General features: G+C 42.5%; 1 protein-coding gene across 4 annotated transcripts in view; it reads left to right on the top strand.

Annotated features, from left to right (window-relative positions):
* Positions 1-19,597, top strand: part of GRIA1 (glutamate ionotropic receptor AMPA type subunit 1) — a 118,564-nt gene that overhangs the window by 69,039 nt on the left and 29,928 nt on the right. For 3 of the 4 annotated variants that reach the window (XM_041397530.1, XM_041397531.1, XM_041397533.1), the window contains 6 exons: positions 6,411-6,572; positions 8,159-8,326; positions 12,288-12,392; positions 14,490-14,600; positions 15,541-15,747; positions 16,869-17,239. In XM_041397530.1, the coding sequence (XP_041253464.1) occupies positions 6,411-6,572; positions 8,159-8,326; positions 12,288-12,392; positions 14,490-14,600; positions 15,541-15,747; positions 16,869-17,239 (1,124 nt within the window). The remainder of the gene's footprint in view (positions 1-6,410; positions 6,573-8,158; positions 8,327-12,287; positions 12,393-14,489; positions 14,601-15,540; positions 15,748-16,868; positions 17,240-19,597) is intronic. The other variant, XM_041397532.1, reaches the window with a different exon arrangement.

Genomic DNA, 19,597 nt, shown 5'->3' with positions numbered 1-19,597 from the left:
TTCATTTTCTGTGCAGAGAAAGACAATATAATATATCAGTGAAAATTCTGTATTTTACTTCCAAACATCTTTTATGTCTTGACTCAAAAATTATCAAGCAGAAGAACCCCATATAATATTATTTCATCTGAATTACTGATAGTAAGAAACACAGCAGTACAGCAGTGCTCTGAATTAAATTTTGCTTGAACTCGAGTGTCTCATGTATAAGAAAATTATCTGGTTTGACACAAAACTTGCCCACACAGGATAATATGAACAGCAACCTTGGGAGGATTTTTGCAGTAGTTAATGAGGGCTCAAAAACATGAGTGACTTACTGTGGCCTAAAAAAATCAGAGCATCAGGTGAGTAACTGACAGATTATATTACAGCTATTGGAAGGAAAAATGTGTTTGCTTAAACTTCAGCAAAATGGTGTTAAACTAACAGGTTTCCTCAGCCATTTGCAGTCTCCTAATCCATTATCCCAGCTCAGCTGCAAGTGGTGATGTGTAAATCCATAGTATCTGCCTCATGGTGACTTCATAGTCAGAACATGCTTAGCTTCAGCTTCCTCGACCAGATTTATGCTTCTGTTTGCTAGACAAAATATTCCATTACTGATGTTTTAGTCCTTGTAAACTGGGAACAGATCATCCCTTAATCATATCTTTGATTGAATTCATGGCATCTGCCACTGCACAGCACATTTCCCAAACCTTTAAATCAGTTTATGCCCTGAAAACTCTCTAACGCACAAACATCCACCTAGAACATCCCTTCCCCTGCCTGGGCTGAGCCTTTTGACAAGATGTGTATGGTCATTTATATCCACAATGTGCTGCAGTTGCAAGATTGGGCAACTAATACACACCAAAAAAAAAAAAAAAAAAAAAATCTGCAGGGCTGCACCAAGAAAAAATTGCTGTTCATCTCCAACCCCTTGTGCTTAAAGTCTGGATTCTCACCTCACTTGGCTTGTGTTGTAACTACAGGCAGGACAAAACACTCATCAAGCTGCAGGGTTGGGAAGATGTCTGATAGTGCCCCCTTCTCCTGTTTTTCTTTTCCCTTTCTTCATTCACTCCTAAGTCCCAGGGAGGACTCACAGGTTTTGCTGCCCCAATGGGATTTGACACATGAATAACTCTGCAGAGGAGAAGTCCTCTCCCATTGGAAGGCACAGAAGGAAGGAGACTGGAGCAGATGGGCTCTTTTTTGACATACCCTCCTCATTAATACAAAGTGATGGGAGTGAGGAATGATGCTCCACTGGAGAAGTTAAGCTGGAAGATAATTTGGGGTATTAGAGATGCTCTGTCTGGAAACACTCCATTTCTTGCTCCCTGCAGTAAGTCACTGGTGTACCTTGGAGTGACAGGAGCCACTTTGTATTCACTCAGCTGATCTACAGCCATTCAGAAGCAAAAATTTTGCTTTGCAAAGTTTCTTATAATCATAAAATCTACAAGGAAGTAGTCTGGCATTGCAAGTCATGCATTTAAACGGAGCTGGGCCAGTTTCCCAATGCTGCCACAGGTTTCTGTGGCACCCACCCAAGCTCAGGGTGAACTGCTTAAATGCTTTTGGCTTGAAAAGGAATATTTCAGTGTGCAACCTATTAAAGAAAAGAGAAAGCAGACTCTAGTCTCTTCATCCTAGAGAGAAAAAGACTTTAAAAACCTAATACTCCTCCCTGGGATCAGGGGGCTCTGTTGGCTTCAGCCAAGAAGCCTTCTCCAGGCACTTCAAGAGAAAGGGGTGGTTTTCCCCTCTCCTCATTCAAAGCTGAGTTTGCCAGTCTCAGGGGGAGATCTGGAGAGTTCAGAAGATGCAGCAGGAGGAGAGAAAACAGCACTGTTTCTCAGGAACGTATCTGTCTTCAAGGAGACTCTCTAATGTTCTTTATCCCAGGAAAGGAGGAGGCTTGGAGCACAGGCAGGGATGTTTTCAGCTGGGCTGTGGGGTGGTTTTTGAGTTGCTGAGCCTGCCCAGAGCTCAGTCTGTGCTTCTGCAGCTTCAAAGGCATCACAAGAGGCAGGGAAAGGGCCAGCAATTAATGTGAGCTCAGCGAAAGACAAAGAGAATCTGGAGGTGTGGGTGCATTGCCGTGGGCTGGGATGGTGTCCCACAAGCAGCTGTGCCACCAAGGATCATCAGGAGGTAGAGGTTTGGGACAGTGGGGCAGTGAAATATGAGGATGAAAGGAGAGATGCAGGGAAGTCAGTGAAGCTCCAGATTTGAGAAGGGCCGTGGACAAAGGGATGAGGTTTTCCCTACACTGACAGCTGCCCACTCAGTGTTCTGGCTCCTCATAGTGTCCAGGGTATAAATTAGGAGCTGGTTCATTTCTGGAGGGACTTTCTTTTCAAGGCAGATCCTTTGTGGACCACTTAATCAAGATGGATTCATGAGGCCCATTTCAAGTCATCAGTCTTCCTGAATTATGCATTTCTTTTGATGATTGAGCCCACAAGCAGTGGAGAGGAATATAAATGTGTGACTTGCTGATGCCTCTCCCAGCAACCAAGGCAGCAAATGGGACAGTAAACCAACCTTTGGCTGAAAAGTGCTTTCGGTTTAAGAACAGCATAAAGAGCAGATGCATCAAGGAAAGCACAGGGAGGATAAACCCCTTCTCAGCACTGTTTTCTATTTGAAGCCACAAAGGTCTGTAATAGCTGCCCATATTATTTCCTCACAGCAACACCCTGCACATAATTGCTCTGTGAGGTCCATTAATGCAGAGAGGAGCCCACGGTACGGGCTAAAGAGCAAGTTCCCTCCTTTGAAGCCAGCCTGGCTGCTGCTGGAGCAGAGTGCTGCAGATGCTGTGAGTCAGAGCAGGCTGGAGGAGGGAGCTGCCTCAGCCCATCAGCGTGAAGGGACCAGATTGGTGTGGTTTATTGTCAGCCTGCTCATTCCGTGGCATTTGGAGAGAGCCAGGTGGTTTCCAGGCGTGTGCAAGGCAGGCAGGCACATCCTCTGGTTTGCTTTTGAGGTGCTTTTGTGAAGTGAGTTTGAGTCCAGGGGACAGCTGAGCCTGCCGTGGGGTGGCTGATGGATGGTGTGGTGTTCCCAGGGACAGCTGTGCCTGCAGGAGCCTCCTCTCCCTGGGGCACCTCCACCCTGGGCACTGCCCTGCTGCTCTGGGTGCCTCTGGCTGCCTGCTTTTCCAGGGGGGATGCAGTCTGAGTTCCCATATTCCTCCTCTTCCTCCCTGGGGGATTTCAGTGCTGGGCAGGGAGGAGAAGGCTGATCCCTGCATGCCCAACAGGCACATCCCAAATGCTTCAAGTGTCAAGAGCTGGAAGAAAGTCACACACAGCCAAATTCCAGGGGTTCAGCTCATTTCCCTGAACTTACTCCAGACATGGCTGCAAAGTGGGTTTTTTCCAGTATTCCCTGGCAAATTTTAGAAACAGTTTTAAAACCATTTGATGACTTCCATGGGGCAGCATGGAGTGCATCCTTCCAGCATTGTTCACTTCTTGCTGTGCTGGGTTGGATGAGAGAGGGAAACATTTCTGGGCTAGTTCTTTCCCAAATTGGTTGATGTTAAACATATTACTGCAAAAGCACAGCTGCTGCCCCTTAGTCATGGGTTACAGTCTTTTCTTAGCCAAGTTTTAACAGTTTATTTTCTGTTTCCCATATACAGCCAGTTGAAAACTAAATAAAATACCTCTCTTTTTTTTTCTTTTTGCAATATGTCTCTATAGTTAGTACAAAGTGACAGATGATTGATGATTTCTTTAGTTGCAAATATTGTAATTCTCTTGTTCTCCTGTTTTCTACAAGCACTGACTGATATTCCAGAAGGACAGATAAGCATGTTGAATTCCTGCTGCCACTTTGTCAATAGAAGCATTTTCAAAAACCAGTCTGCATAACTTTTGATGGCTTTTTGTTTATATGCTTGCTAGCAAGAACTCACGTGCTCTGGGAATTATTTTCTAAAATATTTAACCCCTAGATTTCCACATTCATTGGCTCTCATGTTCCCCACACCTGCTCTGAGCAGATTTCAGTGTGGTGATTAAAATTCCTTTATAATTAGGATCATTCCTATAATATTCTTGTGCTGGAGCATGTGGAGGAGGGATAACAGGTGAAAACAATTATTTCAGCCCTTGATAGCAGCCAAAATGCAAAGATGTCTTCAAGGTTAATGATGTCCTCTACAGTCCCCACTGCCTTAAATGATTGGAAAATCTTCTGTCTCCACACTTTTAAAAAAACTGAATTATGTCAAAAGTCAGTGGGGAAAAATTAATACAACGTTCAGGAAGAAATAATTCCTGTCATCTATTCAGATTATTTTAAATTTTTATGCAATGAATCCCAATAAATATTGTTGAATATTTGCTTCAGTTTTAGAATGGTTTTGTTTGGGGAAAACAGTGAAATACAGTGGTTTCAACCACTGCTGTCTCATCACTGCTGTCATAACTCTTTTTTTTGCTATTTAAATCTGCATTCTGAGGGGGTTTAACACACCAGTCATCTTACTCATACTCTGCAGTGAACTTGGACTTTTCTTCATGCCTTTGTAGGTCTCCCAAGGAGGAGCTGCTTGCACGAACTTCAAGTTGCTCTGCGATAGTTTCTTTTGACAGATCTTTTTCCCCTGAGTAGCTCCCAGGAGCAAAATGTCAGTGTAATTTGGTCCTAGCCATGAATAACCAGTTGGCAACCTGTGAGGTCCCTCTTTCTGAACCTTAGGAGCTCTACGTGTCAAAACCCACTTGGCCTGAAATGCATTAAGATGTCAGGGACAATTATCCTGCTGTATTTCCTATTCATTAATCACAGCTCTGGCTTTCTGAAACCCCTACGCCAGCAATTACAAACAAGATTGTTGTGGGTTTAACCAGCATTCTGAGGAGTATGCAGCACAAAATACCACTTTTTTTCTTTTAACCTAAATCACTGTACTTTGAAGCAAAACAAGCCATCTATTTAGAGCATCTGTACACCAGTATCCAATCCTCAGCCTTGTAAATGGATGCCAAATTGCCTACAAAATGCTGGAAGAAAAAATGTGAAAGTCTTTAAAGTCATTTTTGAGTCACTTATGACTCCTTCAGTCTGACACTTATGTGAGAGGGCAATTTAGTCTTTTCCTGGCAAGGTCTATGCCCAAAACAATTCCTATCTAATGGCCCAAACCTGATTTTGGGAGCAGATCAGCTAATTACCTCCCTCAACCTGGAACTCGATTGGTGTTTTCCTGGAAATGATGTAACTTGGCCTTTTTAGCTCACACCATGGTGGTGGGTCTGGGAACAAGCAAGGGAGAGAAATCCAGGGGCAGGCTGAGGAGGAGCCTGCAGAGAACCCTCAGCAGCAGGGCAGGGGGAAGGCAGAGCTCCAACCAGCCCTGCTGCTGCTCAGGTGATGGCACTGTCACAGTCCTCCCATCCATCTCCCCTCGTGCACTGAGGCTGCTGATGGTGCCAGTGCAAACAATTGAGTACATCTCTTGTGCTTGTGTTCCTAAAGAAAAAAGCAGCAGAGCTCAGCCTGCCCCACACACCGCAGGAGGGCACAGCCCCTGTCCCAGCACCTCTGCAAGGAGCCCTGCAGGCAGCTCTGCACAGCAGCAGGGCTGCAGAGCCAGGATCAAAGCTGGGACACCAAGAAATCACCCCTCCCTCCATATTGCAGTGTGTCTCTAATTAATTTTTCACCTCTGACTCAAGGGGGTGACTAATTCTGCAGTGCCACCCTGATCAATGCACATGTGTATTTGCACGTTTTCATCACATGCAGAGAGGCAGAAGTGGACAAGAACAATAAGGAAATGAAAGAAATGTATTTCATTAGTAATCTAAAGTCTAGAAAAGCACCTTCTTTTCTCACAAATGAGCAAATTCTATAAATTGGCTTTTCTAATAGTGAGACTCCTTTAAGAAGCTGACCAGCCAGTTCCTTCCTGATCTGCTGGAAGTTCATTGTTCAGAATTTGATTTGTTTTTCCCTATAAACTGTGATATGAAAAGAAGTAGCCTATCCAGTGGTTACTGAGTCCATGAAAATTAGGGCTGGGTGAACAATTCTGTATAAAATTTAGAGCTGGTTGACAAATACTTTTTAATATGTTTTAGAAATTTTGTTCATTTCATCCATTATTCAGGATGCATTTTTCCATTACTCTGCTAGCTTTCTTGCAAGTGAGCTGTTGCTAATATGATCATTTGTCTCCCTGGGTGGTAAATGCAGGATATGGCCAGCTCAGAACCATGAGAAAAGCAAGTTCACACCACGGCTGGGGAATGGGTGCCCCTCCTGAGCTGGACATTTCCTTCCCGAGGGAAGATATTTTTCCTGAGCTGTCTGCCATATTCATACCTAGGCAGGATTCCTCTTTCTCATCTAGATGTGTCTTCCTCTGATGAGCTTCTCCTGTTTCTCTCCTGTACCAGGGATTCATGGACATTGACCTGACCAAATTCAGAGAGAGTGGAGCCAATGTCACTGGCTTCCAGTTGGTGAATTATACAGATACTGTTCCTGCCAGGATCATGCAACAGTGGAGGAACAATGATGCCAGGGAGCATCCACGTGTGGACTGGAAGAGGCCAAAGGCAAGTGATATAAAAAGCACATCTCATTTGGTTCCATCTGGCTCAGTTCAAGTTATGCTCACCTCTTTGTGATCACATATGGCTCTTTATCCTCACTTGAGAAACTCTCAGTATAATTATGAACATTATCTGTTCCATTTGCCTTAATATATCTGAATTTTACTAGGCTGCAGTTACTTCCTCCTAAGAAATACAACATTTAATGTATTCACTTGCTCTCCCAGTTTTCACCGCCTCCAAGCTAAGAGTTAAATATCTCATAATGTTCAGCATATAAAAAACAAAAAGCCTCTTTAAGTCCTTAACCTTTGACTTGTTTACAAGATATCCAGCGATAATAAAGTCTTTCCAGATGTTCTTTTTGAGAATTTCAAATCAGTGCATGCAACAGAGAGAAAAAGTATTTTAATTCCTGACACTGAAGGCCCTGAAGCTGTTGAGGGGTGAGTGGAGGGAGAGGTTGTTTTTTTCTGTTTAATATTTTAAAATGAATACATTTGTGACACTCTGCCATAGAAATGTTAGCTTTGGGATTAGTTTAAGAAAGTTGAAAACAACTAAATCAGTAGGCGATCACAGAAAAAAAGAGTTAACACCAATGGTTCTTACCATTGATGGTTAACACTAATGGTTCTTGCCAAGAGTTTTACACTGCTTTCTGTACAAATTTCTGCTTGAATAAACTCATGTTTTGGAGAATTTTTGCCAATAGAGAGGGAATTTTCTGGTCTCCATCTGTGACCAGAAAAAGTCCCTTGTTTCTTGATTTCATGTAGCTCACATTTACACAGTATAATGTGCTCCTCAAATGTTCAGGTCAATGCTTCTGATTAAACACAAATGCTTGGGTAACACGTGAAGGACTTTTAGTGCTGAGTCTTCTTCAGGGAGTGAAATCAGGAGCTTCTCCTTCACTTCCCAGCTGTGAAAGCCAAAACCAACTTTTAGGAGTCAACAGGGCAGTGGAGATTACAGGGAACAAGATGCTGTTGAGCTTCACAGACAGGAGGTGAGGACAGAGTGTTGCCTTTTTCTTAAGCTGGAAATGAAACTCGAGATATTTTTAGTAAGGAGGTAATATAAGAGTGGATTTTTATTTGAAGGCTTTCAGGGGTAGTTATGGAAAGATGTCCACAGGAGCCTATCCCCACAGGGATGCATAAATTTTTATAGGTTTTAGGGAATTAACATAATTGATAAACAACACCAATTAGGAGGACAAGTGGTGATGTAATTTCTTCTCAGCTCAAGCTTTGTTTTGGAGTCTTTCCCTTGGCATTAGCTGTGCTCTGTCCATAAAATGTATCTTGAAGAGTTTTTCTCAACCTCGGTTTCCAGGAAGAACCAAGACAGCACAGGGCCTTTGTACTTCTTGGGGCTTAGAGCTCTGGAATTCATTTTGGTTTTTTTCCTGGGGAAAGGCTGTGGAAAATTACCAGGAAAATTAGCCACTCACATTATAGGCTGCAGAACTATACGTGCTAAGAATACAGGGAACATATAAAAGCTAAAAGAAAAGGTAAAAACCAAACAACAACAGAGCAAGCCACCTGGAAGGTTACCCCGAGTGCCATTCCTGTTCCCAGTACACGTCGGCGCTCACCTACGACGGGGTGCGGGTGATGGCCGAGGCCTTCCAGAACCTTCGGCGGCAGCGCATCGACATCTCCCGCCGCGGCAACGCCGGCGACTGCCTCGCCAACCCCGCCGTGCCCTGGGGACAGGGCATCGACATCCAGAGAGCCCTGCAGCAGGTTGGCAACCAGCCTGGGGGCGGCGTGTGGGTGCTGGGGGCACGCTGGGCACAGCCCGAGCTGGGGGAGGACGGGCGGGCAGCAGCAGAAGCACCGGCACAAATCCCTTGGGATGGGGAGGAGCTGATGACACAAATCCCTTGGGATGAGGAGGAGCTGATCCTTCTGGAGCAGAGAGGTCTGAGAAGCTCAGGGGTGCCTCCAGCAAACTGCTTTTCCTGGCACCATCTGATGTGTCCTTGCCTGTTCTGATTTTGGTTGTTGTGCTAAAGCCGAAATATTATCCTGTAAAATCAAGGGTCCCTGTCTTTATGTTCCCCTCCCTAAGACACAGACCTGCTCAAACCATATTTTCTGCAGATTATTTGACTCTCTGTGAACTCAGCTTCGGCTCCAGCCTGCTAATGAATGCATGTGAATTTTGCCTTATGTGTTGGCTGTCACCAAAATGTTCTCAAAGTGCAGATTATAGCTTGTTTCATACTGTGAGGGCTCATAAAAGTCTTAAGAGCAGCCATTTAGATAGTTTATTCCTCAAATCTGATAGTCTTGCTTTTTTTCCTCCTGCATAAAATTTAGATTTTTGAATAAACAAAAATACAATGTGAAACTTACAGCAAGAGAGAAAAATAATTCACTCTTATCAAAGACTTACCAAGGTAGAATATTTTAAAATTTCATTAAATTTCAAGACTGACATTTACTTCTAGCACTTTTCTTTCTTTTCCTGACAGAAGTAGATGGATTCCTTGCAAATACTGCTAGTACAGTGTTATCCAAATATATCTTATCCCATCTTCTTTCCCTAACTGTGAAGAAGGCAAAAAAACCCAAACATTTATGTGGTTCATTTGTATAATATGTAAAGTTCCTCAAGTATTTTGTTTTGATTGGGTTTTGGCTTACTTGTAAACAACAATTCCTTTAAAACCAAATCTTGCATCTGATTTGATTTTCTTGCTTGGATTCAATTTGTTCCCAAGCCTGTCACTGACTTTCTGCATGACCTTGGGCAAATCACTGTCACAGCTTCTCCAAGCCCTTATAATAAAATCAGCCTCCATGATGCATTAGGGAGATAGGTTACCTAATAAACATGAAATACTTGGAAGTCTTCTGATGAGCAATAGCCTGCTCCAGCATTTTTCTTTATTGAATTTATGAGAATAAGATATCAAAATTAGACAGCTAGAAAATACAATTTTTTGTGTGTGTCTGTTGGAAAATATCCTCTGAAGTTTCCTTATATCTTCATTAAAACAATTTCAAAAGTCTTAATTTTTCAGCTAGAGTGACTTTGGGTGAAGAACACAAAGACCCATTTGCAAAAGTTGCTTCTTTACAGATGAAAAATAATAATTTTAAAAATGTTTGACCAGCTCAGTTGTGATGATCAAAATAACAGACTGAAACAGGCAGGGCAAGAAGCCTCCCAGCAAAAAATATAAGTATGAATTTGATAATCTTCCAGTATTTAGTAATGTAGCAAGAAAGAGGCAGATGGAAATAGAAGAACTTATGATAAAATTGAAGGTTTGAGTTATCCTTTCTGTAAAGACTCACAATTAAGGCAATTAAGGTTCATGCCTAAAATTTTATAAACTTTTTAAAAGCAAAAGGTTTCTCTACTTGCTTCTACTCAAATGTCTGGAATAAGCTCCCAAATTGCCTTATTCCTGTTTAGTGTAGGAAAGAACCACAGAATCATAAAAACATTGAGTTTGGATGATCTAAGATCATCGAGACCAAACATTATCCCAGCATTTCCAAGTTCACTAAACCATGTCCCCAGCACTGCCACATCCACACATCTTTTAAATCCCTCCAGAAATGGTGACTCCACCACTCATCTCCCTGGACAGCCCATCCAGTGCTTAACAACCCTTCTGGAGAAGAAATTTTTCTAATGTCCAATCTCAACCTCCCCTGACACAACTTGGGGCCATTTCCACCTGTCTGGGGGAATAGACTGACCCCCACCTCACTTCAACCTCCTAACAGGGATTCATGGATGGCAGGAACAAAGATTAAAAGAAATATGAAGCATTCTTCATATTTTCAAAAACAGAAATCTGGCATGTTCAAGGAGAATGTATATTTTTATTAAAGATAATTACCTTTTTTCTTTTTTTTTTTTTTTTTTTGCAGGAAAAGGCCCACAAAATATTACTTCAAACCACTACACTAAGGCTTTGATTTTATTTTGAAAAGGCTATGATAATTTTAAACAAATTATTTTTTTATCATTATGTGGTCAGCATATCTAACAAGCAGAAAACTGGTCCCTAACTGCTGACTAGCCCTATAAAACAGAAGGCCACAACAGCATCCTTCTGCTCCAGATGTCCCAGCAAAGAGCCAAATGCCCATCCATGTCTTACACACAAATGTGCTTAAATGTCTCCAGCTGACTTGAGTAGTGCTTAGCTCTGTTGAAGTCAGTCCTCACTGTACTTTGCACTGCATTTTTGCATTTTGCAGTGCATTATTTTCATTTTGCATTGCCTTTTTGTATTTTGCATTTGCCTTAACAGGATGGTGAAAGGCAGAAAAGTTGTGCTGCCTCCTGCAGCACAGATAGCAGAGATCCCTTTTGCCATTTCAGTGCCACATAGATATCACAGAATTAAGATTTCATTCACTCAGGTAGAAGAAATTGATGCTGTAAACATGCCTTTTAGTGCATACAAAGCTACAAATCACAAGCACCTGTGACCTGAGCTTCAGAATCGGTCAGAACCTGAAAGGAAAACCAAAGGAGACATGAAAAAAAGCAGGCTTGGGAGTGCTTGAGACAATGGTGCTTTTTCAGCACATCTATTTTTTATGAGCATGTTGTGTCTTGTGCAAAGGGAAAAGCATGTTTGTCCAAATGTCACCAGGAATATCTCTTGGTTTGAAAGAGCTTCAGAAAATGCCGGCAGATGTTCATTTTCATGACAAGCCTTTGTTGTAACAGTGGGAAAACAAACACGGCTTAACCAGATTAACAACAGATTTCCTCTGTAATGATGCAGCCTCATTTCTTCACCATGGGTCTTTATTCTCAGGATCTCAGGGTATTTAAAAAGGCTGATAAATACCTGTCCCCATTTTGCATGTGGGAAGACTTCAATTGCAGGGACAAGAGGTTTGTCCAAATCAAGTGGAAAGGCAGAGAAAGAGCACTTCTCTGGGTGGTCTCCATAGAAACCCAAATCTGCACTCTTTTTCCCATTTTCCTGGTCCCCACTGCCTGGCTCCCACAGAGGGTGTGATACCAGTCAGGAGCCCTTCTCCGTTTCAGGCTGGGCACTTTTGCAGCAGGGGAAGTTCAGGATGTGGGATGTGATGTGAGCATCACTTCAGCTGTTATCAGCAGAGATTTACGGTTCAGAGTTTCCTATGCAAATGTCAATACTAAATTGTTAGATTTTATTGATCTCGTGCAGAGGTAATTAAATTTGCTTGATAACTTATAGACTCCTCTCTATCAAAAAATAATGGCTGGGAGCTGTGGCCATGGTTTCATATTTCCTCCTGATTTACAGTTCCTGATTTGAGCTGACAAATTCTTTACCAAATCCCTACTCCAGGTCAGATTTAGAAAATACAAAACGTCACAAACTCAAGCAGTTCAGAGCTGATTTATCTCACTGTCACGTCCCAAGAGGTGATGGGCTCACATTTCTGACCTAGCTCTTAGGCTGTGCTATGTTTTAAACCACTGAGTTTTAAGAGAAAGGGTTTTTAAATGAAAGAGTGAGCTAAGAAGATGGCTGTGCCCATGGCCAGGCATGCTGTAGAGCGCGAGCCTTAGTGGCAAACCAGTTTCAGGCATATGTGCTGCCTCCCCTGCATGGAATTGAGAGTAATGACTGCACTCAGCACCCTTCTTCCCCTCCCCTCTCACTGCTGCTGAATCACCACTGCATGAGAAGATGACCAATTTGCTGTCTTCATTGGTATTTATGTATTTAAGGTCCGTTTTGAAGGATTGTCTGGCAACGTTCAGTTTAACGAGAAAGGACGCAGGACCAACTACACCCTCCACGTGATTGAGATGAAACACGATGGGATCAGGAAGGTAAAGCAGGGAGTGACCCAGCATCCCGTGTCAGGTTCCAGCCCATGTTTGAGTGGCAGTGTGGCTGGGTCTCGACAGGCATCCCTGTTCATGAAAGTTTGTTTGTGGAGGCACAAGAAGGGCATTCCCAGCTCTAGGCATGAGCAAAGCCAAGCACCAGGGAGTACTCGTGGTGTGTTGCTAAAAAAATACAGCATTTGGAAGGTGTTATCAAGAGAAACAAGGGCATCTCAGGTGTGGCAAAAATTTTCCAGGATGCTAAAACTTGGCCAGCTCACCTTTGCCATTGGCACAGTGCGTTGGTGCAGGCCCAGCTCTAGGTCTGGCTTTGCCCTTCCACTTTTTCAAGGATAAACAAAGGCAGAGCCAGGCAGAAGCTGTTTGCCCCAACCATTGTAAGTGAACTCTTCATGTTGACCTAATTCTGCTCTCCTTGAAGTGACAAAAGCTTTAGCACTAGCCACGTCCCAATAGCTACACAGACCTTTGTGCTCTTCTGAAGTCTTGATCCCTTTCTGTATCCCAGGCTCTTTGAAAAATCTGGCCTTGTTCAGAGATGCCAAGCCCTTGAAACATGAATCCCTTTGAAAATCTGACTTTAGGTGCTTATGTCCCACTTTAGATACCATGTATTTGAACAACAGAGAATAGCTCAGTTATTCCTTGATAAAGGAGAGATACTACGTATTTTGGAAAGGGGCATTCTCTGCATCTCCTCAGGTCCCTGAAAGATAAAAACTTGTTTGAAACTAAGAAAAATGTAAATAATGAAAGTTCCATATTTACAGTCTCTATTTCAAATTTGTGCTTACATATGAGAGCAGCAGGTGTGAGATCAAAGCCCCCCACAGTCAAGTGAATAAAGGAAAATTTTCTTTGACAAATAAAATAAATGTCATTTTGAAGATGTACAAAGCAGTCGTCCTCCACTGCAAAATATTCATAAGAGGACAAAGGCAGCATCATGCCCAGTTTGGGCCTCTGAACTTCAATGAGTTGGCAGTCTGGAGAGTCTAGAGGAGATGAAATTGAGTGTCTGAATGTCATGATTTTTCTATGTATTTACCATCAGAAATAATATTTGTTTGGAAGACATGTGCATCATTACCATGATGCACATTGTAATTTAGGTCCACCAGGTGAGAAGTGCAAAGCAAACATCCATGTCTCCACTTTTGTTGCCCTAGGGCAGAGCTTTGAAAGCCTTTTCCACACTTTCCATTCTTTTTGTCTGTGCAATAAAGAGTGATTAGAAGCCTGTAGAGATTTTTTTCTCCTCAGCTGTCATGATCTCTAGTCTGCCATCAGCAGGTTCCTGGTCATGCCCTGGTTAATACCTTTTCCCATTTATGATAAGAAATTCCTTTCATATGAGCAGAGTTCAGGCAGCTTCATACTTACATGAGGTGATGGAAAACCTCTTATAAAATCAAGCCCTCCAACAGGATAACCTCAACCATGATCTTCCTAGAGATATTTGCTGGCACTCTGCTTTACCTGCAAGGAATGATAGAGCTGCCCAAATCCCTAATTATTATTAAATTGGATTTAACCTTAGAGTTCTTCCCTATACAAGTGCTCAGTTTATTCATAACCCCAAACTTTTTGACACTGGTGCAGGAATGGGGGGGAAGTTCTAAATCGATTTTTTGTCCTATTGTCTCAAGATGTCCCAAGAGTCAGTCAGTCACTCCTATATTCATGCAGGCTTTCAGCTGTAGGATAATTTTTCATCACCCTCTAGCACCTGCACCTGCAGCAGGCAAGCTCACCATTAGAATAATTTTGGAAGTCACACAGGGAATGTGTGAACTTTCTTCGTAGGAATGGCAATAATCACCAGTCCAGTGTGATAAATGTTTTTGCATGCACACAAGCACTGTGCTACTGTAGCACATCATGCACATTATTATTTTCAGGCTGGAGGCACAGTGGGAGGGGGAATTTCCCTGTCCCCCTAATCAAGGACATGAAAAATCAGGAGAGATTTCTGGGTGGGTATGAACATGCAGAGAAGGCTGATCTGGCTTGGATGACCCTGTTACTGTACCTTGGTTAATATTCCAAAGACATTAATGCTGGTTTTGTATTGGGCAGATTGGTTATTGGAATGAAGATGAGAAGCTGGTCCCAATAGCCGTAGATACTCAAAGTGGCAATGAGTCTATGAGCCTGCAGAACAGGACCTACATAGTCACAACTATCCTGGTGAGTGCCATGACTTCCATGCCAGCTGTCCCTCTCCCCCATCTCCCTGATGTGCAGGCTCCCTCTTCCCACTCATGAGCCCCTCTTTGTATTATATCATTTTTATAATAGCAATAATAATAATAATAACAATAATAGCACTTACTGTTTCCTGCCAGCTCCATAAAGGTATCTGCAAATTGCTGTGGCTAATTAAGTAGGTATTAAAGAGCTCTCATTCTTAAGGGTAGAAAATACAAAAGATTATGACAAGATAGTAGAGGCATCAACACAGGCAAATCAGGAACATTGTACCTGTGGTTTGTATTTATTCCACAGAATGGGGGCTGCAGTTTTGGGAAGGATAAGCTGTTTTGTTCTGAGAGGCTGAATCATTGCTTTAAAAGGAAGTCTCCACTGTAATCATGAAGGAATAATAGGTAGCCCACAATGTGGTGTATAATGTATTGTGTCATTGTATACACTTCCCCTGCAGAAACATGAAATATTACTAATTTGTTTGCTGATTGCTTACTGGGAGTCTGCAGAGAAGGCACAATACCCAAACTGAGTTAAACACTTTAAGGCTCTCTCCTGTCCAGCAGATTTGATTCTCCCTGTGCCCACACAGGCAGGCATGCCTTTAAAAATTCACAGCTCAGATACATTAAATACCCCTTGCAGAGCTACACTGAAAGGTTTGTTGCCCAAATCCCACCAGCTACTCCATTCCCCTCAGGTCCATCACTGCAGGAGCTGCGCACAGATTCTGCATGAATAAAAAGTATATGCCGCAATTAAAAAAAAAATCAGACTTTGTACCTTCTAGAATAAACCCGCGGTGTGTTGGCTGTGTCCCTTGGCACAGGAACACAAAGCTAGAGCTTTGCAGGGCGACCAGAAGCTGGTGTGCACCTCTGGGACGAGGAGCGGGGCTCAATGCTGCTCTTCTGTGTGCCAGGAGGACCCGTATGTGATGCTCAAGAAGAACGCCAACCAGTTTGAGGGCAACGAGAGGTACGAGGGCTACTGCGTGGAGCTGGCTGCCGAGATTGCCAAGCACGTGGGCTACCACTACCGGCTGGAGATCGTGCGCGACGGCAAGTACGGAGCGCGGGACCCCGACACCAAAACCTGGAACGGCATGGTGGGAGAACTCGTCTACGGGGTGAGTCTCCAACCTCAACGTTTAGCTCTTGGTAGCTGGGATCACATTCAAGCGTCAAAGTTAGAAGGAGTCCTGCCCTCTCTCAGCCTGAGCTCTCCAGGGGACTGCAGCTCAAACAATCAGCCCGAGTAAAATGTTTTAATTTAGGGAGAGACAGCACATTCTGTGCCTATGGAAATGTCAAAACGTTTCCTTTCAACAGTTCCAAGATTCTTTTTCTTTACATTTTTAGAAGAGCAAGTATCGAAAGGTCATACTTTCCCATGGGTAGAATCTCCAAATTTTACTCAATTTTATATTTGCATGGTAATGCCAGGATGAAAGAAGAAAAAGATTTCAAACACTCAGCGCATGAATGGTGAATAGAAGGATGAGATTACTTTCTGTCCAGCCACTCATTTCCATCATCAGGGACACCTGCACCTTACACTTCTAAACCTGGTTTGGTGTGATAGTTCATGCTCTTGTGATGTTTAGGTCATCTCTCAGACAGAGGAGTCCAATTTCCCTTTCCCTACATGGGAAATCATGCAGGAAACATCAGTCTCCAAGTCCATGTGAGACTGTGTTGGAGTGGGGATGATCTGTCTCCTGATGCTAGCTCCACTGTAAATGCTGCCAGCCATTTCAGTGCATCTCCCTCTCAATTTTCAAGATGGACTGCAAAATTAGTGGAGAGTGCATATCAGTGTTGCTGGAACATTTTTCCTCTTCTCCTGCATCAGTTATGCAATCAAAAGACAGTTCCTGATGGAAGTAAACATCCTGACATCCCTTTTCAGGAGATTGGCCTTTCCTTGCCTCTTTTGATGTCTGGATGATAAAGCTCTTTTAGAGAAAATCATCTTCATCATATTGTGACATCAGTGGATAAATCAGATGAGAAGAGCTGGGTGGCTGCAAAAAGAAAGTGCTGTGATTTCAAAACAGATCTGGTAATCAGTAGTGATAAAATGGAAATAATCCACCAATATTATGGCTTCTCCTTTTTAACCTTCTTCTTGGAATTGGTATTGTCTGATTTCTTCTATAGTTAAACAGAGATCAAACGATCATACGCTGCAGTTAGTAGATACATTTTATTCCCAGTCTGAAAATCTCTTTTCTGTCTCCTTTTTCAGAGGGCAGATGTGGCTGTGGCACCATTAACCATCACCCTGGTTCGAGAAGAAGTTATAGACTTTTCCAAACCATTCATGAGTTTAGGTATATCAATAATGATAAAAAAACCTCAAAAGTCCAAACCAGGAGTTTTTTCCTTTCTGGATCCTTTGGCCTACGAGATATGGATGTGCATTGTTTTTGCCTACATTGGAGTGAGCGTTGTCCTCTTCCTGGTGAGTCGCTTCAGCCCTTACGAGTGGCACACTGAGGAATATGAGGAAGGACGGGACCAGCCAGCCAACGACCAGACAAATGAGTTTGGGATATTCAACAGCCTCTGGTTCTCCCTAGGAGCTTTCATGCAGCAAGGATGTGATATTTCTCCAAGGTGGGTTGCCTTCCCTAATGAACCTTCTTCCAGTTTGTGTGGTTTAATATTTCTGTGCGCTTTGAAGCTGAACAGGTTCTACTTTGACCTCCCTTCCTGAACCAAAGTGTAGTTTTGTGAATCACTTACAAACTCAGAAAGGATCCAAAGGTCCACAAGTCTCACGGCGGTGACCTTGGTATTTCAAACTTGACACCTTGAAAATACCATTTGAATTTTTCTTGGGGAGTTCTTTTGAGGGAATTTACAGAAGATAACAAGCTTTTCTAAAGCCACCCAATTGCAATCAAATTTTTTGTCAGTCATTTATTCTGTTGCTAGTAAAAAATAAGATGATTCTAGCATTATAAGGAAGATAAAAACTTCCAACAAGGCAGGGAGAAATAATACAGGAGGTGCCCATTGAAAGGTTATATGGTCTGTGCCAAACATTATGGAGCACAATGAGTGGCTTAATTGTTACTGGCCTTTAAAAAGGTTAGAGAAAGACCGGGTTTCATCTTGCTTCCCATTTCAGCCAATAGTTCTGCTGCCTGAAAGTTCAGTAGGACCCAACATCCAAAGTGTTCCTAAAGGGACTTTTTGGTGAATGACTCTTGTGATTTACTTAGATAATTTTTCCTTCCTTTTGGAGGCTTTGTCTCCCTTCTCTTCAAAGGAAGTTTAATGCAGAAATACCCATCTATGGATGAAGACAGTGGGCTGAGGTTGATTTCCAGCCTGCTGTGGTGGCATCAAAGCTCAGGGGATGAGAAGGAGGCACAGCTCCATCGACAAAGGGAGATAACTTCGTGCAGCTCAGCACAGCTCCCCTGGGATGGCAGGGAAGACTGAGCACCAGCTTTTTGCCTATCAGATGCCAATTTATCCAAATGTTAATGAGCTTGTGATAGCAGGGAAATAACAGCCTTCAGGGCACTTTGATAGTGACAGCCTTTATGAATCTGTTTTATTATCTGATCATTGATTAGTAGGAGACCAGACAGAGAATCCAGAAAGTCTTCTCAGCAGAGGGAATTTCAACTTTATTGCTGTCTTGTAACCAGCCCCATGGATTAGGATCAGGTTATTGTGATTTTTATTCTCATTGTTGTTTTTGTTATTATTTTTATTTAGGAAATAAAATGTCTTCCTTTGAGGTCATTTCAATAGGTGGTTTCTGATCCAAGGAGGAGCAGGGAAAGGTGAAAAGCTGAGGCTTTGAGGAATAGCAAATTTGGTAACATCTTTAATAAAAAGTGTCAGGGAAAGATCAGTGGGTTTCATCCAGCTAACAAGATTTGCCCTAGCTAAACAACATGCTTTGAATCACCATTTCAAAGTGTGGTTTTATTTTGCTTTGAAATAGGAAATTAGAATTATTCCATCATTGTTATTTTAATGTTGGTTGATTTAATCATCCTGATAATGAAAATTACAATTTCATTGAAACCAATATTTTCCCGTGGAACACAAGAGCAGTTTCTGACTGCTACAACTATTGGCAAGATGATAAAACCTGAAAAATTAAATACAGGAATTATTATAACTCCCAGTACTCTGAGTACTGCTCCTTGAGATGGTTGTAAGCAGAGAGGGATATTTCTGTGTGATGTGAAAGCCAGGAGGAAGCAGAAGAGTGAGAATTTCTGTAGGATGTTGTTGTGCAGAAAGGCTCTGAGCCTGCTCCCTGTTTCACATGTATTTTTCACACGAACCCAGTGCAGGATTTCTGTGACACATCCTTAGAAATGAGCACTTGGTAGAATGACACTGTGGGCAGGTGGGGATATCTGCTCTATTCTAATATATTTCCTATGTGCTTGCTTCTAAACTTATCTCTACTATCTCTCAGCATCTCCCCAGTAATGCATTACCCAACATAAATAGCTTCTGTTATACATCTGTTCTGTCATTCTCTCCCCAGCAGAAAGGAGCAAGTGCAGGGGTGTATTTTGTTTTTGTAGAGGTTTTTGGGTTGTTTATTTCAGTTTTGTTTTGGAGAGGACCAGGGGAAATTTATCTGAAGGTTTGTTTGTTATTTTTTCCAGATCGTGCTTGTTTTACGTGCATATGCCACTATGTATTTATCATTAAAAAAAAAGGAGTAAGATCAAAACCATAGACACATCACTCAGCACAGCAGGTGGTGAGGTTTGCAGCAATAACTTGCTCTTGTAAATGTGCATTCCTCAGTCTCAGACCAGTCCCCAGGGAACTTCAATGCCCCAAAGAGACAAAAATTTGCTTTTGAAGGAAAGTGTTGCCCTTTTTAAGGACAATCTTACTAGGCAGATCTTTAAAAAGGTTTTTAAGTACACTGAAGACAATCTACCAAGGACTTTAAAGACACACTGTGAATTTGGTGACCTGTGGATG

The sequence above is a fragment of the Onychostruthus taczanowskii genome, unplaced genomic scaffold, assembly GCF_017590055.1.
Source record: "Onychostruthus taczanowskii isolate IOZ18803 unplaced genomic scaffold, ASM1759005v1 scaffold14, whole genome shotgun sequence".
Classification (NCBI taxonomy): Eukaryota; Metazoa; Chordata; class Aves; order Passeriformes; family Passeridae; genus Onychostruthus; species Onychostruthus taczanowskii.
This window is presented reverse-complemented; position numbering and strand designations above follow the sequence as displayed.